This window comes from Lissotriton helveticus, chromosome 2_1 (assembly GCF_964261635.1).
Source record: "Lissotriton helveticus chromosome 2_1, aLisHel1.1, whole genome shotgun sequence".
Taxonomy (NCBI): domain Eukaryota; kingdom Metazoa; phylum Chordata; class Amphibia; order Caudata; family Salamandridae; genus Lissotriton; species Lissotriton helveticus.
In genome coordinates, this window is record NC_136059.1 from 97,903,692 (window position 1) to 97,928,674 (window position 24,983).

The following is a 24,983-nucleotide window of genomic DNA, read 5'->3' on the forward strand; positions in this document are numbered from 1 at the left end:
TGAACCAGGAGAAATGAAGAGAAATGAAGTGTTTTGGACTGCAAGATAGAAGATGAACCAGCATGCTATCCTTCACAAAAGAACTGGTTGAACCCGGTTAAAAGACCTTTCAACTCTCTTTTACAAGTAAGCAAATTATTTTTCTCTGGATATTAAGTTCTGGTTGATGTGGGGTCTGTTCTCTCGCTCTCAGCTGTTCATAAGAGCGTTAGAAATTCAATTTTCAGCATGTTCTGTTGGAGGGCATTGGGCAGGCTGATGTATAAGGGACAATACAGAACAAACACTAACCACAACTATTTGTGGTTCGAGAGGATGAGGTGGGGCCCTTTTCAGAGCAGGGTCACAAGCTTACCTTTGCACTAATTTTGCCAGAGAATGGAGCTGAGTAACTGTCATCAGAACAGACTGGAGAAGTGTGAACTTTAACCTCACCTGTAAGCTGCATTTAAAAGCAAAAAGGTTGGGAAAGAATGGGGCAGATTTACAAGCCCATTACGCCACGTTTGCGCCGCCGTTGCGTCACTTTTGTGACGCAGCGGCGGTGCAAAGCCAGCGCCATGATGCAGGGTATTTACAACGTGACGCATCTAGGGAGATGCGTCACGTTGTAAAGCCCTGCGCAACATGTGGGCATGCTAGCACGGGTAGGCGTTCCGGCGCAGGAACGCCACGCAAAAGTGGCTGACTGAAATCTACAAGATTTCACTCAGTCACTTTTACGGCCATGCTGCGTCAAAACCCTGCGCCTGCTTGAAGCAGGCTTAAGGATTGACGCAGCATGTTAGGCATAGGGGCACCTTGAGCCTTGCTGGAGATGCGTCGCACTTGCGACGCAACCAGCAATGCGCCGCCTTTCCGCTGGGGGATGCGACATGCATTTGCCCATCCCCGCGCCACGGTGCGCCGAATTGTAAATGCGGCGCATCAGTGGTGGCGCACAGGTGGGCAGATGCGTCACAACTCTTCTGGCGCATCCTTGCTGATTAGCAGAGCTGCGCCAGAGTAGTAAATCTGCCCCAAATATCCTAAGCAGACGCCCACCCATCTGCTATTTGTCACCCAGCTAATGGAGCCCCGCTCCGGCCAGGCCTATCTCTAGGTTCATTAATCAACGTGATCTGGGAAGTTACATTACTGACCTTAACTAGGAAGGGCGGTATTTATATAAAGAGTCCAGCTAGGCCCATAGAACAATGCGAGGGCGGGTCATATAAATAAATCGTGTGTATAGAAAGGCAGGAAATGCACGTTTCTTCGTCGACTGGCCGGGGTAAGAGAAAGTGCACGGCCGAGAGCAGCTGCGGGAAGGGCCGGTCCTATTTATAGGGACCTGCCCAGCCTCTCTGGGCTGGGATTTACGGCCATTTACGTTTCCTGAGTGTTTAGTCAAACTTCCTTTCACAGACGACATGGCGAGCTGTGCATGCCACTGAGACACCATGCATTAGCTATGTGTTTTTCACTTAACACGCATGTGCATTCTGGGAGTTGTAGTGTTAGCTACCATCAGGTCAACTAAATGTGCTTAATGGCCAGATTTCAGTGCTCAGTGAAAAGAGAGAGGGGGAGAGAAAGTGTGTGTGTTTTTCGTTGGTATAACTGAATAAATGATGGGGTCCAATTAGGTCAAGGCCACTGGAATTATGCGGCAGGGGAGGGTCAAACTATGTAGCAGGGTTGAGTAAATTACGCACCAAGAAATGGCAAATTATGTGGCATAATGCAACACATTTTTTAATAGTATTACTTTGTTATTTTGTCATTTTTACACTTGTTAATAATGTCTGGACTTTAGTCGCACATAATTAGTACCAGTTTAACACCCGAATATAGCAATAAGACACAGAATGATGACCAGTCAAGCTTTGCAAAGGGCCACTCAGTTTTACCTCACTTAGCAAGATGCCTCAGTGAGCTATAGCATCGCTGCTGACATCTGAGTGTCACTGGCAGATCACAAGACCCTATTCCGGCAAGACCAACTGCACCATCCACGCTTCTGAAATTGGTACATAAGGAACCATTCAATTTGAGTAATCATCACAATTGTTATTTATAGAGATTTTCAAGACAAAAAAAATCATCAAGCACTATACAAAAAATAAAGTTAGCTTTCATCCTTCCGAGGTCGATAAATGGATAACATCACAGTCAACAAGAAGTGCCTTTGAACGGGATCAGTGGAGTTTGAACCTTTCCATATGTTCAGGTCTGTCCTACTTTAACATATACATAGAGTGAGCTGTGGCTCTGCCTCACAGTAGTATTTCCTTTTCACTTCGTGCTATTAGCTGTTTGGCGTGTCATTCCGCCTCCCATGCTTCCATTGTAATGCACGAGGGACTATTTTACATCTCAAACGTACACTGCATCATTACACATTACATTCTTTAACTCTGATGCATTGAATCCAGGAAGTAATAATTTCTGTGTTTTTACTGCAGCACAGTTCTTAAGATATTTTTAACAGGAACCAAAATGCAAGCCAGACTTTTGCCTTCGCCAGTGCTTGTTTTAGTCGATATTGTCATTTGGTCTTCTTGACTTTTTTGTATCACTTTAATCTATGTTTTTATCTCCGATCAGTCCACCCAGATCTAATTAATTGTAATGACTGCCTTCTGATGGCACACTCTCCAGACAGCGTCCGTCTCGTGGGTGGTAGTTGCTTCAGTTCACTGCTGAGTAATTCCCAAACCGCACTTGAATGAACCACCGTGTAATTATTGAGTCAAGCCTGGAATGTTGAACGTTGGAAAACATTGGAAACATGGTAAATACTCCCCTACGCTGTTCACGATTGGGAAGAACTGCTTTTATTGTGTCCAGAGGGGAAGTGTGCCTTGAAGCTAAACAAACGTAAAGGTTTGCTGTGTATAGGGATATAAAATGTGCAACTTGCTTGCACTAAATATATGCACATTCTGTCAGTGCTTAATTTGTGCAGGTGGTGGGCACCGCTGCTCATGTTTGGGCACCAGCACTTATTTTTCGTCACCTGTACCAGGAGAAAGGGAGTGACTTCAGAAAGAGAAAGAAACAGGAAGACAAAGACAAGGAAACAGGAACCAAGGGAAAAACCAGGGACGAATAAGAACCTGCAGTAGTGAAATAAAGAGACAGAAAGTAAAGTGGTGGAAGAGAGAGGCATGAGCTGCAAGCAAGAATAGATCGCTTTGGTATTCGGTATCCCTGGCATTTGGCAGCACCAGTGGTGAGCTCCGGAGAAAAACTCCAGGCCCTGCACTTATTGTTTAGAATTTAATCAACGTCAGGGAAGTTCTGGCACACTGCCAAAAAATCTAAGGTTGCCTGGTACCAGCTCGCTCTTCAAAACAAAGTGAAACCGTTTCTTCCAGAAAGTGAGTTCAGAGTTGCTGTTCAATCTCTCCTGCTCTTGTGTCTGAAATGGTGGTAATTGCAAAAAGAACAATGGATGGACAGTGGACAGAATGCAGAACAATGTCATACATTCACCTCAGTACATAGATCTGGGCCTTAATCCATCGTTTTTTTGCACTCCACACCACCCCAGTTCAAACATGGCCATATGCAAATCAGCCTTGACCCTGTGCCTCATGGGAACAGTCCAGCTCGAACTGAATGGCCAGGTCCTCCCTGGACTGGAAACAAGCATCCTAGGACCGGTTTCGGGGTTTCACCCCTCATCAGCCAGATTAGCTTGACTCCAGTGGCATGGAGAGCACGGGACCCACGTCTGGGCATACCTGTCCCACTCAGGGTGACAAATGCAAAAACAACAATTGATGGACAGAATGCAGTCAATGTCATACATTCACCCAGTACAGCGATCAGGGCCTAAATCCATCGTATGCCCAGACGTGCGTCCCTTGTTCCCTTGGCCACTAGATTCAAACGAGCCTGGCTGATGAAGGGTGTTACCCCAAAAGCGGTCATAGGATGCTTCTTTCCGGTTCTGGGAAGGCCTGGCTTGGCAGTTCGGGCTGGACTGTTCCGATGAGGTACAGGGTCAAGACTGATTTGCATATGGCTGGGTCTGAACTGGGTGGCAAAGTGAGCTAAAGAAAGATGATGGACTCAACCCAGATCTGTGACTGGGGATGGGTGTCTGAAAAGTTTCAGCGCTCCGTCCATCATCTCTTTGTGTTTGAAATGGTGGTAATGCCATACTCCGTGGTCTTCCTGATATCGCACAGACACACCTTAGGGACAGCATATACACTGCAGCACATCTCATCCAGGCCCTGAAGAAATATGATCACATCACCCCTCTCCCAATGGAATGCCGTCAGCCCTGCACCATCTTCAAAACTAGCTGCATCCTTTACAAAGTCATCACAACCAGCATCCCTGCTTATCTTACAGGCACACTCACCATCTCTGATGGTTCTTGGCACCCCCCGGCAGCCAAGGTACCATCAGACACCAGGCCATTTCCGTTTATGCACCCCGTATCTGGAACAACATCCTCATAACCATCAGGACGGCCTCAATGCTGCTCCAATTTAGGAAAGAGTTGAAGACGCATCTCTTTAAAGAGCTTTTCATGACAATGCATTAACCATCCACAACCCGGCTTCCTTTCCTATAACTTACTTACTTTATGCTCATGTTTGACCATGCCGCGTGCACCGTTGCCTTGTGGCCATGTTTATGCTATAGAAATACCATATACACAAATACATTTATACACATGGCTCCAACCTGATGCCTATCAGGGCTTGTATTATACATTGTGTCCCGGAGGCGCAAAGGGGGTGTGCGCTGCTTTGAGCGCCCCTAGGGCACAATGGAATTACAGAAGGAGCCGCAGACGCTGGGCGTCCCCTTCTGTAATGCAGATAGCTCTGGCGCATATGTTGCATCGGTGCTGTCATGAGAGAGCGTTCCCTCGTTTGCATGGGGGCGTGGCCTCATAAAATGTGGGAATCGGGAATCAGGCCCGAAAGGGCCGACCAAACCGTCATTGCGCACTTATGAGTTGGCAAACCACTCCTCCTCTGCTCTGCAGCCCCACCCCGCCCCCTCACGCAAAGCTGCTGCAGCAGGAGAACAGAATGAAATGATAATAATATAACGTTATCATTTTATTTTTTCCTTTCTTAACTGCTGAAGAGTAGTGGGGCGAAACCCCTCCACCTTAGCGGAGGAGCCGCCACTGGGTTGATGAAACCTGGCCATTATGTTAACTAACAAAAACAGATTAACACCTTCTCAAAGAAATAAATTAAAAATCAAAGGAAGGGTTGTGCAAGATAACAGCACCTAGGTCTGTGGTCACTGCTTCACTTTTAGACCGCACCGGCCTAATTTCTTCCGGGGTGTTGTGCTATTGTAGACATTACCGCATGTCGCCAGCGGAAAGCCAAACCTTGTAAAAAAAAGTTTTTTAAACTATTCAAATAAGTTATCAGTAGCCAAGCCCTGCCGGTATTCACACAAATAATTTGACTGAAACCTTTGTTTTATTCTAACAGAAACCCACACCCAATAAAAAAACACACTGCTCTGGGTGGAGCTGGAACAGGCTAGAATATTTCCAGTAACACAAGAACACAGATGAAATGTGAAGCAGGGACATAAGGAGGCAGCATGTGGAGGGTTGCCCTTTCCCAGTCAGGAGAAAATGTTTTTTCTCCAAGACCTGCTCATGCGCCTTGAACCGGAAGTACCTCGGTTCAGCTGGGCGGCCTCGCTTTGGCAACCCCTTGCTTTTCATTGACCTGTCACTCTGCAGGGTGTTTACTTTCTGGATTGAAGTCCCAGCTGCGAGCCAGCAAATCTGCCCTCTGACCCCTAAATCATTCTCCAATCAGTAACGGATGATTGCCCTGCTGTGCCAATTCCAATAAACGTTGACCTCCAGATGCACACATCTGCTTTTGATGGGCGGCGCTAAGTGTTTGCAGCTCCAGACAGTACCTGGTGGCCCTGCCTGCTGGCCGGGCATTCTTTCAGGCATCTGCCTTCAAAATATAGAATTTTATCAAGAGATGGAAAAATCCTCCGTTGTTCAGTCCACGGCCGAATGCGCAGCTTGACTTTACAGCCTTTATGCATCCAAATAATATGTTTATTTATTTAGCAATTTTATATAGTGCTGCGTTGTCTTATAGTTACTTCAAAGCGCCAGATATAGAGGCCATAACTCTGACGTAGCAGGAGTCAGTCGTTTGAGGGGCATGTTTCTCACTCACTACCAGTTCGGTGGTTTAGTCAAAAGTCAGTCTCAATAACTCAGGCCTTAGGCAGTTTGCTGAAGTTGCAGACAGTCTGGTTCTAGAGCCTTCCACGGCATTGAACCTCTGCTCGGCAGTCCAGTGTTATGCAGCTGATCATATATATTTTAACATTTTTTTTTATTTTACAGAGTTTTATATAGCACCAACTTGACCCGAATCGGGTATCAGAGCGCTTTACATAGCACCAGTTGTATTACATGACACATTCATTTTTTTTAATTTGTTTTGTTTTGTTAGGCACAGGGAGATTAAGTGACTTGCCCAGAATCACAGGATGTTCAGTGTCATTGCCGAGACTAGAACCCGGTTCCCCTGATTCGAGGTCGACCGCCCTAGCCGTTAGGCCAACTGGCTGGTGTTGGAATGGGGCCAAGATTTTACATGCAGTGGGCCTTTCAACCAGTGAACTTTGTGCAGAAGCAATGTCTGGCCGGAGCAAGCTCGAGGCTAAGGCAAGGCTTGACTAAGGCAATCAGGGAGGCTCCAGATGGGCCCTAGAAGAGTGTCATCTCAACACCACCCACCTTGGAGTTAAAATAAACTTTTACAAGAGATGCCAAACATCATTGACTGGTTGTGCACCCACAGAAAGTTATGCTAAGGTTTTTCCTGCATACAAACATGAAGGTTTTTAAAAACTTTGCATCCTTCTTGAAGGTCAGGAAGTTTGCAAAGTTAAAAATAAAAGTAAAAGGAGGAGAAAAATAACCAAGCGTAGGTTTGCATTAGAAATCTTCTGCAGACAAAAAAAGACTGGGCAATTACTGTGCAAAATAATTTTGTCAGGAAAATTATTTTCCTAAAATGTTTTTCTCTCACATCTAAATTCAGGGGGAAAGTGAAAAAAACAAAAACCTGAGGAAACTATACAAAATATGCAGAGTACCAGGTTTGCCGTCTTTGCACAACTACTGGGAATTCATCTGAGTAGAATTTAATTCCATTGTTTTTTAGAAATAAATAATAAGTAATCATTAGCCAAGCCCAGCCGGTATTCACACAAATAATTTCCTGAAACCTTTGTTTTAGCTGTAACAGAAATCCACATTAGCATTAGCCCACTTCAATTAATAAGCAGATTAAAGTCTCTTCATGTTCCCTTCTGTGTAAAGCACACCCTACTTGTATCGTTTTTCTGCTGCATTCATTAGAAACATGGGGGCATATTACCAAGGGCAATATCGCCGCTTTAGCGGGAAAAATTGCCACTAAAGCGGCGATAATTTTATCGCCCTATTCCCTAGCTGTCACTAACACCAGTTAGCGGCAGCTAATTTTATTTTATTTATTTTATTTTTTATTTTTTTTAAACTTATATGGCGCAGACAGCTACCCAAAAAGGGTTTCCCGGCGCCTAAGAACACAACATCAAGGATGTAATAATATAGCAGAGGTCGTTCAAGGTTACTGATCGAACAACCAGGTCTTTATCTCTTTACGGAACCTGGAGAGACTTCCCTCCTTTCGTATGTGAAGTGGTAGTGAGTTCCAGATAGTGGGACCCTGATGGGCAAAGGATCTTCCTCCCATCCTGGAAAGCTTAAATCTAGGTACACAGAACTTTCCAGCTGATTGAGACCGTAGGTTTCTTGTTGGGATATAGGGATGAACTAGTGTCTGAAGGTATTTAGGAGTGGTACCTGCTTTGATTTTAAACATGTAGTTTAAAGCCTTAAATCTAATACGGTTTTCCACCCTCAACCAGTGCAGTTCACGCAAGTGGGGGGACACGCTGGTATTTTTAGGTATATGGCAATGGAGTCGGGCAGCCGTATTTTGTACCAGCTGCAATCTTTTTATAACTGCCTTGTTTGCCCCCAGATACAAGATGTTCCCGGAGTCAAGCCGAGATGTAATTAAGGCATTGACTACTGTTTTTTGCATGGGGATAGGCAGCATCCACAGGATCTTCTTGAGCCATTTTATGATGGTGAAGCAGAGACCCACTACTTTGCAAGCCTGTTGCTTCATGGACAGTGTATTGTCCAGAATTACTCCCAAATTTCTTGCATGAGGCACTGGTTTTGGAAGATCACCCATCTGGGCAGGCCAGTGTGATGTACTCCAGAGCTCTGGCTGTTTGCCCAGGAGGATGATCTCTGTCTTGTCTCCATTTAATTTCAACTGGTTAGTTGTCATCCAGTTGAAGATGTTTAGGAGACCATCTTTAAGAGAGGACGAAGATGATGATTGGGCTTCAGACAATGAAAAAACAATTTGTGAGTCGTCTGCATACGTCATAAAGGTGAGTCCCGCTTTTTCCACTAGATCTGCTAAGGGTCTAAGATATAGATTGAAAAAGAGCGGGCTGAGGATGGAGCCCTGTGGTACTCCATGAGGGGAGTTGAAATGTCCAGAGCATGCAGCGGCCGATGCTATTTGGTATGTACGTTGGCTCAGGAATGATCTAATCCATTGCAGGGCAATTCCACAGATTCCATTTTTTTCAAGCCTGGTGAGTAGCCTTTTATGCGACACAGTGTCAAAGGCTGCGCTTAGGTCGAGTAGAATAAGCGCAACCGTATGACCGTCGTCAAGGAGTTTCCTGATGGTTTCAGAGACTCCCAATAGGGCAGTCTCTGTGGAGAAACCTGCTCGGAATCCTGACTGGGTAGGGTGGAGAAGGGCGTTTTCATCTGAAAAAAGAGTAAGGGCTGAGTGTACATGTCTTTCCAGACATTTGGAAAAAGCTGGGAGGAGTGAGATGGGCCTATAGTTGGCCAATTGTTCCGGATCTGCTGTAGGTTTTTTCAACAGTGGGGTCACTATGGCATGTTTCCATAGGGTAGGAACTGTGGCCAACTCTAGAGATGAATTTAAAGTGTCTGCAATAATTTCAAGGGCGGGCGTGTCCAATAATTTTATTATATTGATAGGAATGGGATCCTGTGGAGAGCCAGATCTAATCGACTTCATGAGGGAGATAAGAGTATCGATTGTAATGGGCGGCCATTTTTGTAGGGTTTGATTTATGGTCAGAGTATACTCCCATTTGTCCATTACAGTGGTGTCACGATTGTTCTTATCTATCTCAATGATTAATTTATCGATTTTATCAGAGAAAAATTGGGCTAGGACCTGACATTGCTTCTCATTTAAAGGGCGTGATGGAGCTGTAGTCTGTGCACCCGCAAGATCTTTGACCGTGTTAAACAAAGTTTTAGCTTTGTTTACAGCTCCCGTGATGGTATTGGCTACATACGCGGCACGTGCTTTTTTACATGCGGTATGGTAGAGGTTTCTGGCTGCATGGTACCTAGTTTTTTTGTCAGGGTCAAAGTCTTTGCGCCATGCTCTTTCAAGAGCCTTACATCAGTTTTTTTGCTCTTTAAGTGAGTCATTAAACCATGGGGTGGGGGGGCGATGTATATTGCCCTTGGAATTGGGAGTGGGTAGACAGGACTCGGCCGCATTGGTAAGCCATAGTTGGGTGGCAACGCAATGCTTTCCATGGTTTGGTTCTTTTTGGGCGGGTTCATACTGAGTTTCATGTTAAGTTTAGAGATATCCAGGGATTTCCAATTTTTCCTTAGTGAGGCCGGTAACATATTATGGTCAGTGGGAGTAGTGAGTGGTTTGAGAGTAAATTTAATTAAAAAATGATCAGACCAGCACACAGGAGTGGTATCCTTCCAGATAAGTTGTGGGAGGTTCGACAGTAGTGGGTCCAGTAAATCTCCTGCCTTATGGGTAGGTCCTGAATTTAGGAGCAAGATATTTAGTGCTGTAAGATCTTCTAACAGATTGGTACAAGTCGTATTTGATTTGTCTTCTAGATGAAGATTTAAGTCTCCAATAATAGTGAAGTTTTTTGACGCCAAAAGAAAAGGGGTGATGTAATTGGCCAGTTCAATAGCCCATTTAGTGCCGTTTCCGGGAGGCCGGTACATAAGAATGCCAGAAAATGTGAAGTTGGGATTCAGACAGATTTAAAAAAATGCAGCTTCACACTCCGGGATTACTAGTGGCTCGAGCGTGCATGTATATTTTTTGTTATATGCAATAGCAATTCCACCCCCGTTTTGCGAGTTCTGTCCATCCTAACAATCGCATAATTGGGGGGAAGGGCCGTAGCAACGTCAGGGCCAGAGCCTGCATGCAACCAGGTTTCTGTGAGAAATAATGCGCTAGGTTTATCATCCACTAATAAGTAAAAAATGTCTAACCTGTGCATGGGCAGGGAACGACAGTTTATACTGTAAAACAAACAAATTTCGTCAGTAGGAGAGGGCTGTTTGAGTAACTTACTATGCCTAGTTCTGCGAGGGGGATAGGGTTGGAAGGATGTGATAGTGCAACTGCAATGAGGGCAGATGGCTGTTCCCGTGTACGGGATGTCAAGTAAAGTACAGTTGTCATTTAGTATAGGGCGCAGAGCCTTATCTGGTCAGGGGACAATACCTGTATAGGCCTGGCTTTGGAGGCATAGCCCTCTGCCCCGTGCCCCGTCCTGGCCCGGGCGGGCACAGACGGGCTGGTCTTAGGCGTGTCTTCGGCGCGGGGTCGGCGCGGGCGCTGCGCGTGATAGGCATCGTCAGAGTTTTGTAGGGTCCGTGCTAGCGATCAGCACGGCCTCCCACACTCTAGACCAATCACTGCCCGGCCCCGGGAAGAACCCGGAAGAAGGTAGCGCCCTGCACCCTCCAATAGGCGATAGCGGGCATTTAGGGGCCCACTCTGCATGTCAGCGATGATTATCGCTAATGACATGCAGAGTGGGCGTGCCAAGATGTTAGCGACTGGAAATAGTCGCTAACATCGCTATCCCCTATTACCAACTTTTGGAAATAATCGCGCTAAGCGCGATTATCTCCAAAAGCTAACGCCTCCCCAGAGCAGTTCTTAGCCATGTTATCCAATGGTAGGTAGATAACATGGCTAAGAGCATTTGCTCGCTAATGCATGAATATCGCTGACTTTTCAGCGATATTCATGCATTTTGGACGGTTTTTATCGCTTAGGAGATAAACCTTGATAATATCAAGGCTCCTAAGTGATAAAAATCGTCGGAGCGCGGCGATATTTAAATGCCCGCTAACCAAGCTTTGCGATAATTATCGCTATAGCTTGGTAATATGCCCCATGGCATTATAGATGATCACAGTGCATATGCCAGTCACAGTGCCACACCAAAAGACGAAGCCCATACCAAATGTATTTATTTGTTTGTGAACATTGTGCTGTTTAAAGACGATGCCATTTCACCATTTTGTAGCTCGTTGCTAAATCACTTCCCACCAGCATCCTCAGTCGGTCACAGCCATTTTGGGCCTTCCGGATGAGATGTAGCCACAGTAGTGCTTCCCAAACTTTTTAGCACCAAAAACCAAGTTTTAGATTGACACATTTTCGTGACTCGTCTACCATTAATAGACATAGGTGGGCGATTTTTTAATGTAATAAAGAATCTTGTAGCGCATTGTCATTTACAGACAGCACACATTTTCCTTTGAAATGGTCACTAAATTTGTACAGATATACACACGGTTTTACTGATAAACCTACACAGCACACAAATAATAATGTGTGGAAATTGGGTTTTGGTGAATGTTTGTCATTTGTTCATCGCCAAGTAAAGTGTCTTGATTTGTTTTGATCCTATTAAAATCTATGTTTCCAGCACCCTTCAGCAAACTTTAGAATTACACTCCAAAATTACAAACAAATTGTGCTTCATTTTTGTTTTCCTAACAGCTGAATGCATACAGTTCTTTTACAGGTATTTACATTTTGTTGTGAGTTGCCAAAAACTGGCATCCAACTGCCATTCCTTTCACGCTCCCTGTACTCCAGCAAGATTATCACATAATTTACTTACACTTTGCAGTCAGAGAAAGAAAAGTAAACACCAACTCCCACCCTAAAAGAATAAGCAACAATTTGTCAGAAGACACAGCCTGACGTTTGACCTCTGTCTTTGAAGCACAGCAAATGTGTCAAGATAAATACAGAATTAAAAGGCATCTTTAGTTATTGCACGAACTTTCTCCACTCACCAAAAATCGGGGAGCGCATCAGTGGGTCGCCACCCACAGTTTGGGAAAAGCTGAGCTGAAGTTTAACAGTAACCTGATGACCTGCACCAGGTGTAACTCTCCAACAAGTATACATACATTATCGTATTGGGTGCTGTTGTTTACCACTCGTATTCTAGGACCACCATAACTATCGCTGCTCCATGTCCAGGCGATGTGTAGTCTTCTCCTTTAGGCCAATTTGGCTGGAGCTATCTTGTCTCTCTTGGGCAGTGTTATTTCCTGTAGATGTTGTTATGCACTCAAAATCTTTCACGCCAAGTTAGCTGGGACACAGAAACAAAGTTCCTTCCAAGAGGCCAGGCTTGTCTCCAGGCCACAAGAACTACAGCCCAGCAGAGATTCAGTTCCTGGACCTGAATTTTTTCTCAGCTGGTGCAAAGTCCCCAGGATGTCCAAATACTCCTGAGTGTCCTGAGTGTCCTGGCGCTGTACTCATACCGCTCGGGAACCCTTCCTGGTTTTTCCCCATGAAATGTCCACTCCTGGGTATCCCCAGGGTGCAACCAGGCATCCCTAGCGCTGTAGAGGGCCGTTGTTGAGACTAAGCAAGCTATTGCCCAGAGTTGCAGCGTGGGACCCATGCTTAGAGTAGGCACCGAGGCGAGAAATCAGGTCCGAGGAATTATGAGCCCAAGATCCGCCAAGACCAGCCAAGGCAGGAATTGAACCCTGGTCCCGGGCCAGGCCTCTGCATCAGGGTCTGCCGCTCTAACCATTGAGCCACACTTCTCCACTTCTCCAATGTTGTACAACTTTGGTCTAAGTTTCAGAATGTATGCCCCTTTTGGGGCAAAGGGAGGAAACATGAACTCACAGAAGTAAAGGTTTTTTTGAAAATGTAAGGTCTCAAACAAATCCAGTCCTTTAGTCTTCACACTACCCCAGCATAGGGTCCACGGTCAGGCCAGTTCAAACTTGTCATGGTGTAGATGTTGATTGCCTTCAACAAACTCCAGGATAAGGCCTCATTCAAAGGCAGCAATGAGTAACGCGGGAAGTGTCCAGCTGGGAAAACCTAATCCGAATGAAAGGGAGCTATTGCATACCTATACATACATGTCATGGAAGAGGTCGCACGGTAGCAACAGTTTTTTCCAAAAGGACAGATATGCATGGCGGCGTACCCTACACCGTGTGTGGCAGGCATACGCTATCCCAAATGCAGATGACCAGTCACTCTTGAATAAGCCTGCACCACTGGACTGGAATCCCAATGCCATCACCTCTAGTGTTCTTATATCCTGGGAGTTTGGGTGTTAGCCACTTCAATTAATAAACAGATTACAGTCACTTCATGTTCCCTTTTATGTAAGTTTATCCTACTAATTTCCTTATGCTATCACAGTGCTCCCAAATACTAAGGCCATAAGTAGAAGTCTCCCAAAGACAGAAGCTGTAGGGGATGATGGTGAGTGGTTACAGAGCTCAGGAAAGCACCCAGGAGGCACCAGGTAGAAAGAAAGAGCAGAAGGGTACACTAAAACCTCACTGATTGTGAGCACCTCTCACACCATGGGCCTGATTCACAAAGGGTCTCCGCACTCGTGGTGTACGCCCCGCAGTTGTGTGGGTCTCCGCGCTCGTGGTGTACGCCCCACAGTTGTGTAGGTCTCCGCACTCGTGGTGTACGCACGCAGTTGTGTGGGTCTCCGCACTCGTGGTGTAAGCCCCGCAGTTGTGTGGGTCTCCGCACTCGTGGCAGAGGAAGCTGCATTCGTGACGGAGTCCCCGCACTCGGGGCGGGATCTCTGCAGTGAGAATTCTCATTGGGGGGATTCTGCCCCAAGAGTGGAGTCTCCCCCACTACTGCGGAGCCTCCGCCATGTATGTGGAGGCCCTTTGTGAGTCAGGGCCCGTGTGTACAAAACTTCAAACACTGCCTTCATCTGTTTGTACTTCTCATTTAGCTGAGAACAACCTCACAACCACTTATGCTTCTAGACTTCAGCGCAGTATTTGACGTCACAGCACATTCTTTCATAGAGCACTGGTTACTGAACACTGCATGGTGTTTCCTTGTGTTCATCTGGGCATATTTGTCTTTCCCATGTCATGACCATTTTGTAATTGTTTTTATTCCATCACCACTGGATTACATTCGATTACAAGTCTCTTCTATTGTAATGAACCCCATTTTTAAGGGAGGCCACTCTCAGGTATATCTGCTAAGCACAAGAAGATTGTACAAAACATTTCCTCTTGGAAGAGAAGGACAACAGGCAGGTGTCTCTCATGCCCCGCTACAATGAGTTACGCTCATTCATATAAGGCGTGTTAGGAGTCAGACAACCCCGGCGTTCATTAAAGACCTGGCTGTTTTCCAACCCTTAGATCCTGTCTTGTTCCTCATCTGCCGCTTGCCACTAGTGCCGGGACACCCCCGTCGGGGGTAGCTGTGCGCTTTATACGTTTAAAAAATAAAAAATAATAAATAAAAACCCCGGCAGAGTAACTCTCCTCTGCAGGGGGATTTCTTTTATCTGTATGTACGTTTATGGTGACAAACCACTGATCAAGGTAATACACCTGTTGGTTTATTGTGAACTGTTACTACAACAGCAGCAGGCCAGAAGCCTATGTTCAAGCCAATAGGCCTTAAAGGGCAGATCATCATTACACTGTATTAAAGCTTGTAGACAGGCATTTTGTCACAGGGAATTCCACAGATTGCCATGGTAGGCAGGGATTTTGGTGTTTGTTACCTCCTATGACAAACCCTCTGAGTAGAAGATCTTTTAGAATCCTTGTCATGCCGCTCTAGGAAGGGTTCTAGATTGTTTTGCCAACTGTACTTTTTTTGCACATTTGTCATCTTTTGACTGTATGCCAGTGGTTTCCTTGTGGGAGCGGGACACTGCACTGCAGGTCTGGTCTTGACTGGTCTGAACGCACTGCCTGTAGCGGTGGTCCCTCATGGGTTTTGATGTGCTGCTTTGCCCGGGACATGCTCTAAGTGCCTTCAGCAATAGTTCACCTCTCCTCAGTTGGTGAGTGAGGCGCGATTGTTAGGTGAGTGCTGCATGAGTGCAGGGCGAGTGTTGCTTCAGTGCAGAGTGAGCGATGTCCAAGTGCAGAAGAGTGAAAAGTGTCCAAGTGCAGGGTGAGCAATGTCTGATTGCAGAATGAGCGGTGCATGAGTGTAAATTGAACAGTGTGCGTGTGAGCAGGGTGAGCGGTGTGTGAGTACAGGGTAAGCGGTACATGAGTACAGGGTGATTGGTGCATCAGTACAGAGTGAGTGCAGTGTGGGTGTGCACGTGTGCGTGTGTGTGATGAGTGGTGTGAGAGCATGTAGGGTGACTGGTGGCTCAGTACAGGGTGAGCAGTATGTGAGTATGCAAGGTAAGTAGAGCACGCGTGTGCAGGGTAAGTAGAGCATGCGTGTGCAGGGTAAGCAGAGCATGAGTGTGCAGGGTGAGTGGTTGTGACCGTTAGGTAGGTGGTGTGTGAGTGGTGCCTAAGTGAAGGATGAAAGGTTTGTACTTTAGAGTGAGTGGTGTTTGACTACAAAGTGAGCGGTTTCTGAGTGAGAGCTGAATGAACAGTGTGTAAGCATGGTGTGGGGTATGAGAGAGCAGAGCAAAAGGTATGTGAGCAGTTGAGGAGTGCAGAGTGTTGTGTGTTCATGGTGAGTGGTGCCTGAGTGTAAGTTGAGCAGTGTATGAGTGTGAAGGTAAGTGTTGTTAGTGTGTGCATAGTGAGTGAGGAGTGGAAGATCAGAGGTGTATATATTGTATGATTGCAGCGTGTTTGTGAGTGCATGGAGTGCAGTGTCTGAGTATGCAGAGTAATTGGTGTGAGTGTGCAGGGCCATTGGTGTGTGAGTATAGAGGGAGACAATTGTGTGAGTGTCAGGTGCGCAGTCTGTGTGAATGACGTGTTAGTGGTATTGTGAGTGCATTGTAAGAGGTGTGTGGGTGCAGGTTGACCTGTGTGTCAGTGCTGCGTGAGAGTGTCTGAGTGCATGGTGAGTGGTAGCTGAGTGTAGGGTGAGCGATGTCAGAGTTCAGGGTGAGCGATGTTGGAGTGCAGAGTAAGCAGTGCAGGAGTGCGGGTTGAGTGTGCAGGTTGAGTGGTGTCTGAGTGCAGGGTGAGTGGTGTGAGTGTGCCGGTCAAGTGATGTATGACTGCAGGGTGAGCAGTCAGCATACGTGCTGTGTGAGTGCAGGGTGCGGTTTGGTAGTGCAGAATGAAAGATGTGCAAGTGCAGAGTTAACGGACAGCAATAATGGTGTTTTAGCAGTGCGTGGGTGAATGGTGAGTGGTGTCTAGGTGCAGGGCGAGAGGTGGGTGAGGGCAAGGTGAGTGGTTGCTGAGTGCAAGGTGAGGAGTTGATGAGCACAGAGGGTGTGGTGTAAGAGTGCAGGGTACATGGTGTGTGACTACAAAGTAAATTCACGGTGAGTAGTGAGTGAGAGTGTATTAAGGGAGTGTGTACAATGAGTGAGGGGTGTGTGAGTGCAGGGCTTGTGTCGTGTCTGTCTGATTGTAGTGTGAATGATGTGTCTGTATAAGTACAAGGTGAGATATGAGTCCATTTGAACCCTGCTTTTCTGTTCAATCCCTTGTCTCTAACACCAAAGCAGCTGACATCACCACTGTTAAAACTGGGGGCCGAATGTCTGAAGATTTTGTTCACAAAAGGTCATTGCACATTGTGCACAAACTTTTTGCCAATGAAATCGGACTTAGCGACGAGCCCATGTACTAATAGGTCAGTTAACAAAATAAGGAATAGCAGGGGTCACACCTGCTTGAATTGAAAGTTGGGTCTTGCATAATCTATAGATGATGGCTCTTAAACTTGTACTAAGTATGTTTTGTGTATATACAGATGAGCCTTTTCTAGTGAATTTAATCTTTCAGTTGATTACTTATAATCCCAGACCTACACAGTGCCCCCTGTATCACCATAAATAAATCCATAGGGTACACTGGCCATAGAGTATATGACAGATGGACAAGCGCATCAGTGGCATTGCGTGGCCACGCCCACTTGAGATGAAGTACTGTGTATTTTCTTGAATCCTGACTGCTGCGCCTTGCCTTACAGGTGACCGGTACATCGTTGCGGACTGCGGAGGAGGCACCGTGGACCTGACCGTCCATCAGATAGAGCAGCCTCGAGGGACCCTGAAGGAGCTATACAAGGCCTCAGGTGAGGCGACGACCCCTCTGCAGGGTCCCTTATAAGAGCATATAATAAGTGTCACACAGTTTCAAGGGAGCATGTGCAGAAATGCATTACAGAATTGCTTCTGCTGATACAGAGTCCACTAAATCCTGTCCTCAGAGCGTGTTTTAGAGTTCATTGGGACTGAGCGGCTAACAAAGAAAGTGTCCATCTGCTTTACCACTCACAAAGGGTACTAAGCATTATTCCCCAGGCCCCAGGCTTCTTCGGGGCCCTGCTTGTCCTGCAAAGTCTATCAGCTTCGAAGGAAGCTTGTTCATGAATGATGAGGAATGCAATGGATAAAATCACTAGATGCCGCCAGATCCTGCAGTTGATGTACTTTCTCTTTGCCTCCGGTGCGTCCCTTTATTTGACGCGCAGGCGGTGCAGTGTGGTGCTTTATATTTACAAGGTCACGTAAAGTCACCCTGCGTGCTTTTGAGGCCTTGTAAATATGGCCTCTATTCATGCATCACTTTGTGTGAAAGGGGCGTGCCATGGGTGTTGCTGTGGGTGTTCCCACGCAACACCCGTGGATTCTGCTGCATTCCCAGATTTACAACATTTTCTAAACCTGGGAATGCGTCGGAATCCTCGGCCTCCCCAGGGGAGGCGTACGGACGCGCAACAAGAAGAAATACTTATATTTCACCTCGATTTTTCCTCGTTCTACACATGCTGCATTCTGCGCACACATAGAAAGAGGCAAAACACCTCACAAAGGTGCCCCTTCTTGCACAAAAATAATCTCCCCTAAAACTCAGATACCCTTGCACTATGGCGCCAGGGTGCCTTCTTTGGTGCATGGCAGCTAATTGTGCACCAGCGCAGGGGAAAGCACAAGGATGCGACATGTTGTTGTAAATATGACCCATCCCTGTGCTTTGAAAGTGACGTAGCGTGGTGCAGCCAAATGGTTTTTGGTGCTGAGCTGCGTCACTTTCTTGTAAATATGCCCCTCTGGTTTTATTTTACTTCGACTTTGGTGTTTGTGACATTTGGAGGATCCCAAAGATTTTGACCCAGGCCTCACAAAAACGTCTTACCTGGTTCCATCAAGCAGGCAGCTAACGCAGGTGTAGAACTTGCTAAAGGCTTCTTTCTTCACATGCCTGGAACGCCAAATAAAGGTTCATTGAGAAACTCACACCAGAGGAGACTTTGAAGTCTGATACACCATAGGGTACTTTACAACTGTTCAATCTACTTCCGCTCGCAGATACATATCTGTGGCCTTATTTATGAAAGCCTTGCGCCGCCGGTGCGTCACTTTTAACATGGGAAAAAGTGACGCACCGGTGGCGCAAGGCCTTCATAAATAAGGCCCCTGGCTTCTTGGTGTGCACTGCGACAGTTTATTTCTTCGATCTTTTTCTGAAGTGTGAGAGAACTGAACACCAATCTACCAATACAGCCCAGTGGGCTCATTCTGCTGCGATCACTGAAAAACACACACTCCTTCCTAGCTTTGTCTCTAGTCCGGGGTAGGCTCGTCCTTTCATCTTTCAGAGGTCGATAACTTGAGTACTATTGCATTAGGTAATAGCGACAACAATAACTTGCTTCTCTTTAAAACAACTACATTCTTTGGTAATTCGTACTTTGACGGCTGCCTTTTCCTCAGAGTCATCCACATTTACTCCAAATATGCATGAAAAGTGTTGTTTTCCTTTGTCTGAAGCTTTGTAAGCCACCAAATGAGCTACACACACACACATATATGTCATATATAGCGCGATAAACTGCCTATTTTAAGGTGTAGGTTAGAGTTTTGGCAGGACGATAGAAGCCCACGACATTTGTACTCATCCACAAACATCAGCGGGAGGCGCATAAAAAAGTCGCGAATTATATTTATTTATTCAGGATTTTTTTTTGCATAGCGCTGCTTGTTTCCTTTCGGCAACAGAGCGCTATAAGAAATAAATAAATACAGATATACAGTATGACATAACGAATGGAGGTTTTGGTGAGCAGCTGTATCCGTTTAAGCCAATAAAGTGCTTCCAATATTATCTTTAGTAAACACTGAAGTTGTCAAGGTGCACGAGATGGCAGCCCTCGTTGGGCGCTGCCACCTCAGTGTGGACTGTGTGCCCGCCGCTTCGACATATCAGTCTTTTACTGCGGTCAAATTTGGGATGGATTCTCAGTTCCCAAATAGTAAATATACACCTTGATTTTTGTATGATACGCTGTTGCCTCCTAGTGTTCAGGAAAAATACTACAGGCTGTATTGAAGTGTTACATTTCTCAGTGCTGCGGCGGCCTGTGTTTGCCCTCATGGTCACAGGTTCAGATCACTGCGGGTCCATCTGAGGTCGATAAAACGAGTACCATAGAGTTGAGTAACAATGAACATCTGTTATTCAGCGCCAAGAGACCCCTGGGTGAACGTGTGCTTTACAAATACATATATTATTATGTTATTTATATGCATAATCTAACGACTTGAATTTTTAAATTTGTTATATAAATACAACTGCTAACTTTTTTTACATGCTGCTTAAAACCTCAGTCGTACTGTTTATAAATGTTCCCAAATAAAAAATGTTGGCTTTATATGATTTAACCGTGCTTAGATTATCAGGCTTAAAACTGCCAGGGTGCGAAACCCTGATCTGTAGGTACCACACAGATAGCAGCAAAGTGTATAACCATAACCCACTAAGCTTCCTTCCAAACGCAATGAGTGATTTTATCCAAAGGGCCTCATTTATGAGGCTGTGCATCACTTTTACGTCGCCGGTGCGTCACTTTTTGTGACGCACCAGTGGCGTAAAAAATGCGCCTTGTTGCGCCATATTTACAAAGTGACGCATCTAGGTAGATGCGTCACTTTGTAAACCCCTGCGCCACATTATACCTGCACCAGGTATAAATTATGCAAGGGAGCGTATTGACGCAAGGAAGGGTCGTTGAAATGACGCAGTGAAATCTATGAGATTTCACTGCGTCACTTTTAGGACGCCGTTGCGTCAAAATCTTGCGCCTGCCTCACAGCAGGCGTAAGACTGACGCAGGCCCTTTCACATGGGACCTGCCCCATGTGAAAGGACGCATTGCTGGAGTTGCGTCACTTTTGTGACACACTCCAGCAATGCGTCACTTTTGCGCTTACAGATACGTCAGAAATACTGAAGTATCTGTAACTCCTTGCGACATGATGCGTCATACATTAAATATGACGCATCAGGAATGCCGCTAGGAGTGCGCACTGAGAAGTGACGCATCGCTGCTTTCACGCAGCGATGCGTCATTTCTCATAAATGAGGCCCAAAGTGTTTTACCTGAGAACTTTTAATGCCCTGTAAAAATGCCCTATCAATATCACTTTTTAACGGCGTTTCCCTGCCAGGATGCACACGTGTGAGCTGAGGACTGCAGGCTGATCTCAGCAGCGTAGACTCACCTTGTGCTCCTCAGCACTTAAAATACTTGCATTTCCTGCTGCCTAACACTTTCATCTCCCACCTCAATTCAAAGTTGATTCTCTGCCCACTTCCTTTAAGCCCCTCCCACATACAGTGATCGCCATGCCAATTTTAGACCTTGGCCAGGGCTGCGATCCCCGGAGTGTTGCATGTTTGAATGACTGCCAGCGCACGGCATGTGATCCTGAATAAACTGGCTGCCGGGCAGCCTTGGGATGCCCCAGCAGCAGTGTGCACTGACGCAAACAAAATCACATGCTAGTTCTGCGCATCAGCTGTTGCCATGGACACCAGTACACTGCATAACAAGAGTAAACTGTTTACATATCCTATTCCACCTGCATGGCCTTCGCTGCACTGGCGGCCCTCTCAACAATGGGTTTAACGCACTGTGCATTGTTCACAAATCCATAAGCAACCAGGGACTTGCGTTATTATCAGAATGCTTTAAATGACCTCCTACAGATGAATAGGGTTTGTTACAAGCCCCCAAAATAGATGAAGTGGGAGGTCTCTTTCCGGTGCCTGCTACAGTCCAAGGGAGCCATCTACCTTTGACCCTGCGTCTGAAACATAACTCACTAAACTTTAAAGAAGCCATCAAAGCTCTCTTCTATTATGGGCAATATATTTGACTCTAGAAATTGGTCAGTTCCATTTTACGAAAACTGTACAATTGAAATAGCTATTGGGTACTCTGGGGGAATGGTGCCTGGTGCTTTATTGTATTATATGCCTATTTGGAAAACAATAAAGACAACTTTGACATAAAATCTAGATCTACCTCTTTGACACGTCGGGCGTATTTACAAGAGCCTTGCATCATGTCTGCACCACACACAGTGGTACATGCATGACGCAAGACTGTGAGTCAGATTTATGAAGCCCCACAAGGCCACGTTGCATGGATTCAAGTGACCTCATATATCTCAAGTAACGCAACGCAGCGCAAATCGCTGCATCACTTTAGCCTGTGCAAGGGAGGCGATCCATGGGTGGAGAGAGGGTGTTCTCACGCAAATCGCATGGGTTTTGAGCATCCCCAGATTCACAAGGACTCGTAAACCTGGGATTGCGTCAGAATCTTACACCGCCCAAGGCAGGCATAACAAGGAGAAATATATATATTTCTCCCCATTTGTTCTTCTTTCTATGTGTGCTGCACTCTGCAGCAGGCATAGAAGGAGAAAAACTTCTCTATGGGTTGTTTTTGTACAAGAAGGTGCCCCTTCCTGCCCATAAACGACCCTGCCAACAACCCAGGCACCCTTGCCCCATGGTGCGAGGGTGCCTGTGTTTGCACTAGGCTTCTGAAACAGCGCTAGCAAAGGGGAGAAAAGACAGGAATGCACCGTATTAAATTAATACGATGCATTCCTGCCCTTTCACGTTGACCTAGGGCGGAGATGCAAGGCGACTTGCTGCACTCCCCTATGCCCAAACCCCATAAATGAGGCCCATAAGCAATTAAGCACGTAGGGACATATTTATGACCCCTTTGCTCCACCGTAGCGTCACTTTTGTGATGCTCTGGTGGGGAAACCTTGAAATCATATCTATGACACCACACAAAGCCACTTTTTGGGGCTTTGAGTGGCCTCATAGATATAGGGTAAGGCAAGGCAGCGTAAATCTCTGTGTTGCCTTACACTACGCTCGTGATGCATTCCATAGGCTTTGCAGTGGGTGTTCCCACGCAACACCCATGGATTTTGATGCATTCCCAGATTTAAAAGACCATGTACCCCTAGGGATGCGCCAAAACCATATGTGTTCGGCAAAGAGAAATACCTTTATTTCTCCTAGTTTTTTTCCTAATTCCATGTGTGCTGCATTCTGCAGCACACGTGGAAAGAGGAAAACGGGTCTTTGGATTGTTTTAGTGCAGGAAAGTGCCTCGTCCTGCACAAAAGCAATCCTGGCGACGACACAGGCACCCTTGCACCATAGTACAAGGGTGCCTGCGTTGGTGCTGGCTATCAAAATGGCGCCAGCATATGGGGAAAGGGCCGAATGCACCATATTGGACAAATACGGTGCATCCCTGCCCTTTGACTTTGACATAGGGCAGCGCAGCAAGTGGACTTGCTTTGCTGTCCTATGCCAAAAACCCATAAATGTTATGTTATGTTATGTTATGTTAAAACAGCACTTTTTGAGCGCACGGCTACCCAGAACGGGTGTCCCGGCGCTTTGGCAAAGAGGCCTGAACATAACCAAGAAGACCCAAAGGCGGAGACACTGTAGACGAGTGGTTTAAGCGGAGAAAAGGACCGTCTTTAGCTCCTTCCTAAAGGCCAGAAGATTATTAGCCTTGCGGAGCGAAAGAGGGAGCTCATTCCAAAGACTGGCCGCCATGAACTGGAAAGACCGGCCTCCCATCCGCACACGTTTGATCACTGGTACCTCCACTTTAGCCAGGTCAGCAGATCTCAGATTCCTCCGGGGAACGTAGAAAGAAATACGCTTCCTGAGGTAAGCCGGGCCGGTGGAGTGGAGGGCTTTAAACGCCAACGTGAGGACTTTAAACCTAATTCTGCAAGGCATTGATAGCCAATGCAGCCTACCGCGCAACAGAGAGGCGCTAACTCTCCGTGGAAGGCCAAAAATGGCTCTGGCCGCTGAATTTTGCACAGTTTGCAATCTGGACACCAGATATTTGGGCAGTCCGGCAAAAAGTGCGTTGGCGTAATCTAAACGCGATCCCACAAGCGCTTGAACAATATTCTTACGATATTGTAAGGAAAGCAGTGGGAGAAATTTCCTCACCATCTTGAGGATGCCGAAGCATTTCCCCGCTAAACCCGTGATGTGTGGACGGAAGGAAAGACTGTCGTCGAACACCACTCCCAGGTTTTTTACTTGGGAGGAGGGTTTCTCAGGTGGAAACATATCAGGGGGCCACCATGACTTCCAACCAGGGTCAGGGGCGCAGCCAAAAAAAAAAGCAACTCGGACTTATCCGAGTTGCATTTCAGGCTCTGGTGCTGAAACCATGCAAAGACTGCACTCAGACAGTCTCTGATTCTGCCGCCGTCAAAAACCTCTCCCTTCCTGCAGGTAAACAGGAGCTGGGTGTCGTCAGCGTATGAAATGACCCGGGCTCCAAATGCCTCCGCGACCTTCGCCAAAGGGGCCATATAAATGTTAAATATGGTGGGGCTCAAGATAGAACCTTGAGGCCCTTAATGTTCTGGATCAAATGAAATAATTTCCGGTAGCGCCAAGATGCCTCTGGGGGTATGCTAGCGCTTTAGACGAAAAACAAATGAAAACAGACAATCCGTTTTTGATATAAGGCTTTGTTTTGTGTGTCCACCTCAGGAGGCCCCCACGGTGCTGTTGGAGTGGATCTGGCCTTTGAAAAAATGTTGTGTCAAATCTTTGGGGAGGACTTCATCGCAACCTTCAAAGCGAAGCGTCCGGCAGCCTGGGTGGACCTCATGATCGCCTTCGAAGCCCGCAAGAGGACAGCTGCCCCGCATCGCTCCACCCACCTCAACGTGTCGCTGCCTTTCTCGTTCATTGACTTTTATCGGAGACACAAAGGCCAGAACGTGGAAACGGCCCTGAAGAAGAGCAGGTAATGTTCATGGTAGCCCTTGACCATGATGAGTGCATGACTGAATGTACGCTGGTATGATTGTAAAGTGCCTCAGTTGTGAAAAACTAGGTGTGATTGTTGAGAATGGTAGAACTAATTGGGCTACAGCACATCCATAACTATGCTGAACTCCTTTGCTCCTCCTCAGCCTCGCTACTCTGATGTACAGGAAGTAGATGGCCAAGACATCGACTTTCATCTAATTAATGTCCACTAATGGCAGTGCTTAATTTGTGCCAGTGTTTGCCAGTGCCTAGCTCCAGGACTTGTTTCTAAACACCAGCACTTATTTATGACAGTCCACCACATGGTGGCGCTATCTAATTTGGAACAGAGCTCATAAATAAGAAAAGGTGTTCAATATACTTAAGAAAATAATAAAACCACAGGAGGGACCTGTGAATACCTCGGGCCCTGGCACTTATAATTTCACAAATTAAACATTGAGCAGTGTATCCCAGAGGGCCTATTTGCAACCGCGAAGTGCCGGTACTCTCCTATTAC

General features: G+C 46.3%; 1 protein-coding gene across 1 annotated transcript in view; it reads left to right on the top strand.

Annotated features, from left to right (window-relative positions):
- The window catches only part of HSPA12B (heat shock protein family A (Hsp70) member 12B), a 220,093-nt gene that overhangs the window by 161,025 nt on the left and 34,085 nt on the right, over window positions 1-24,983 (top strand). Inside the window, exons 9-10 of the mRNA XM_078674545.1 lie at window positions 17,319-17,423; window positions 24,200-24,458. Coding sequence (XP_078530671.1) covers window positions 17,319-17,423; window positions 24,200-24,458 — 364 coding nt within the window. The remainder of the gene's footprint in view (window positions 1-17,318; window positions 17,424-24,199; window positions 24,459-24,983) is intronic.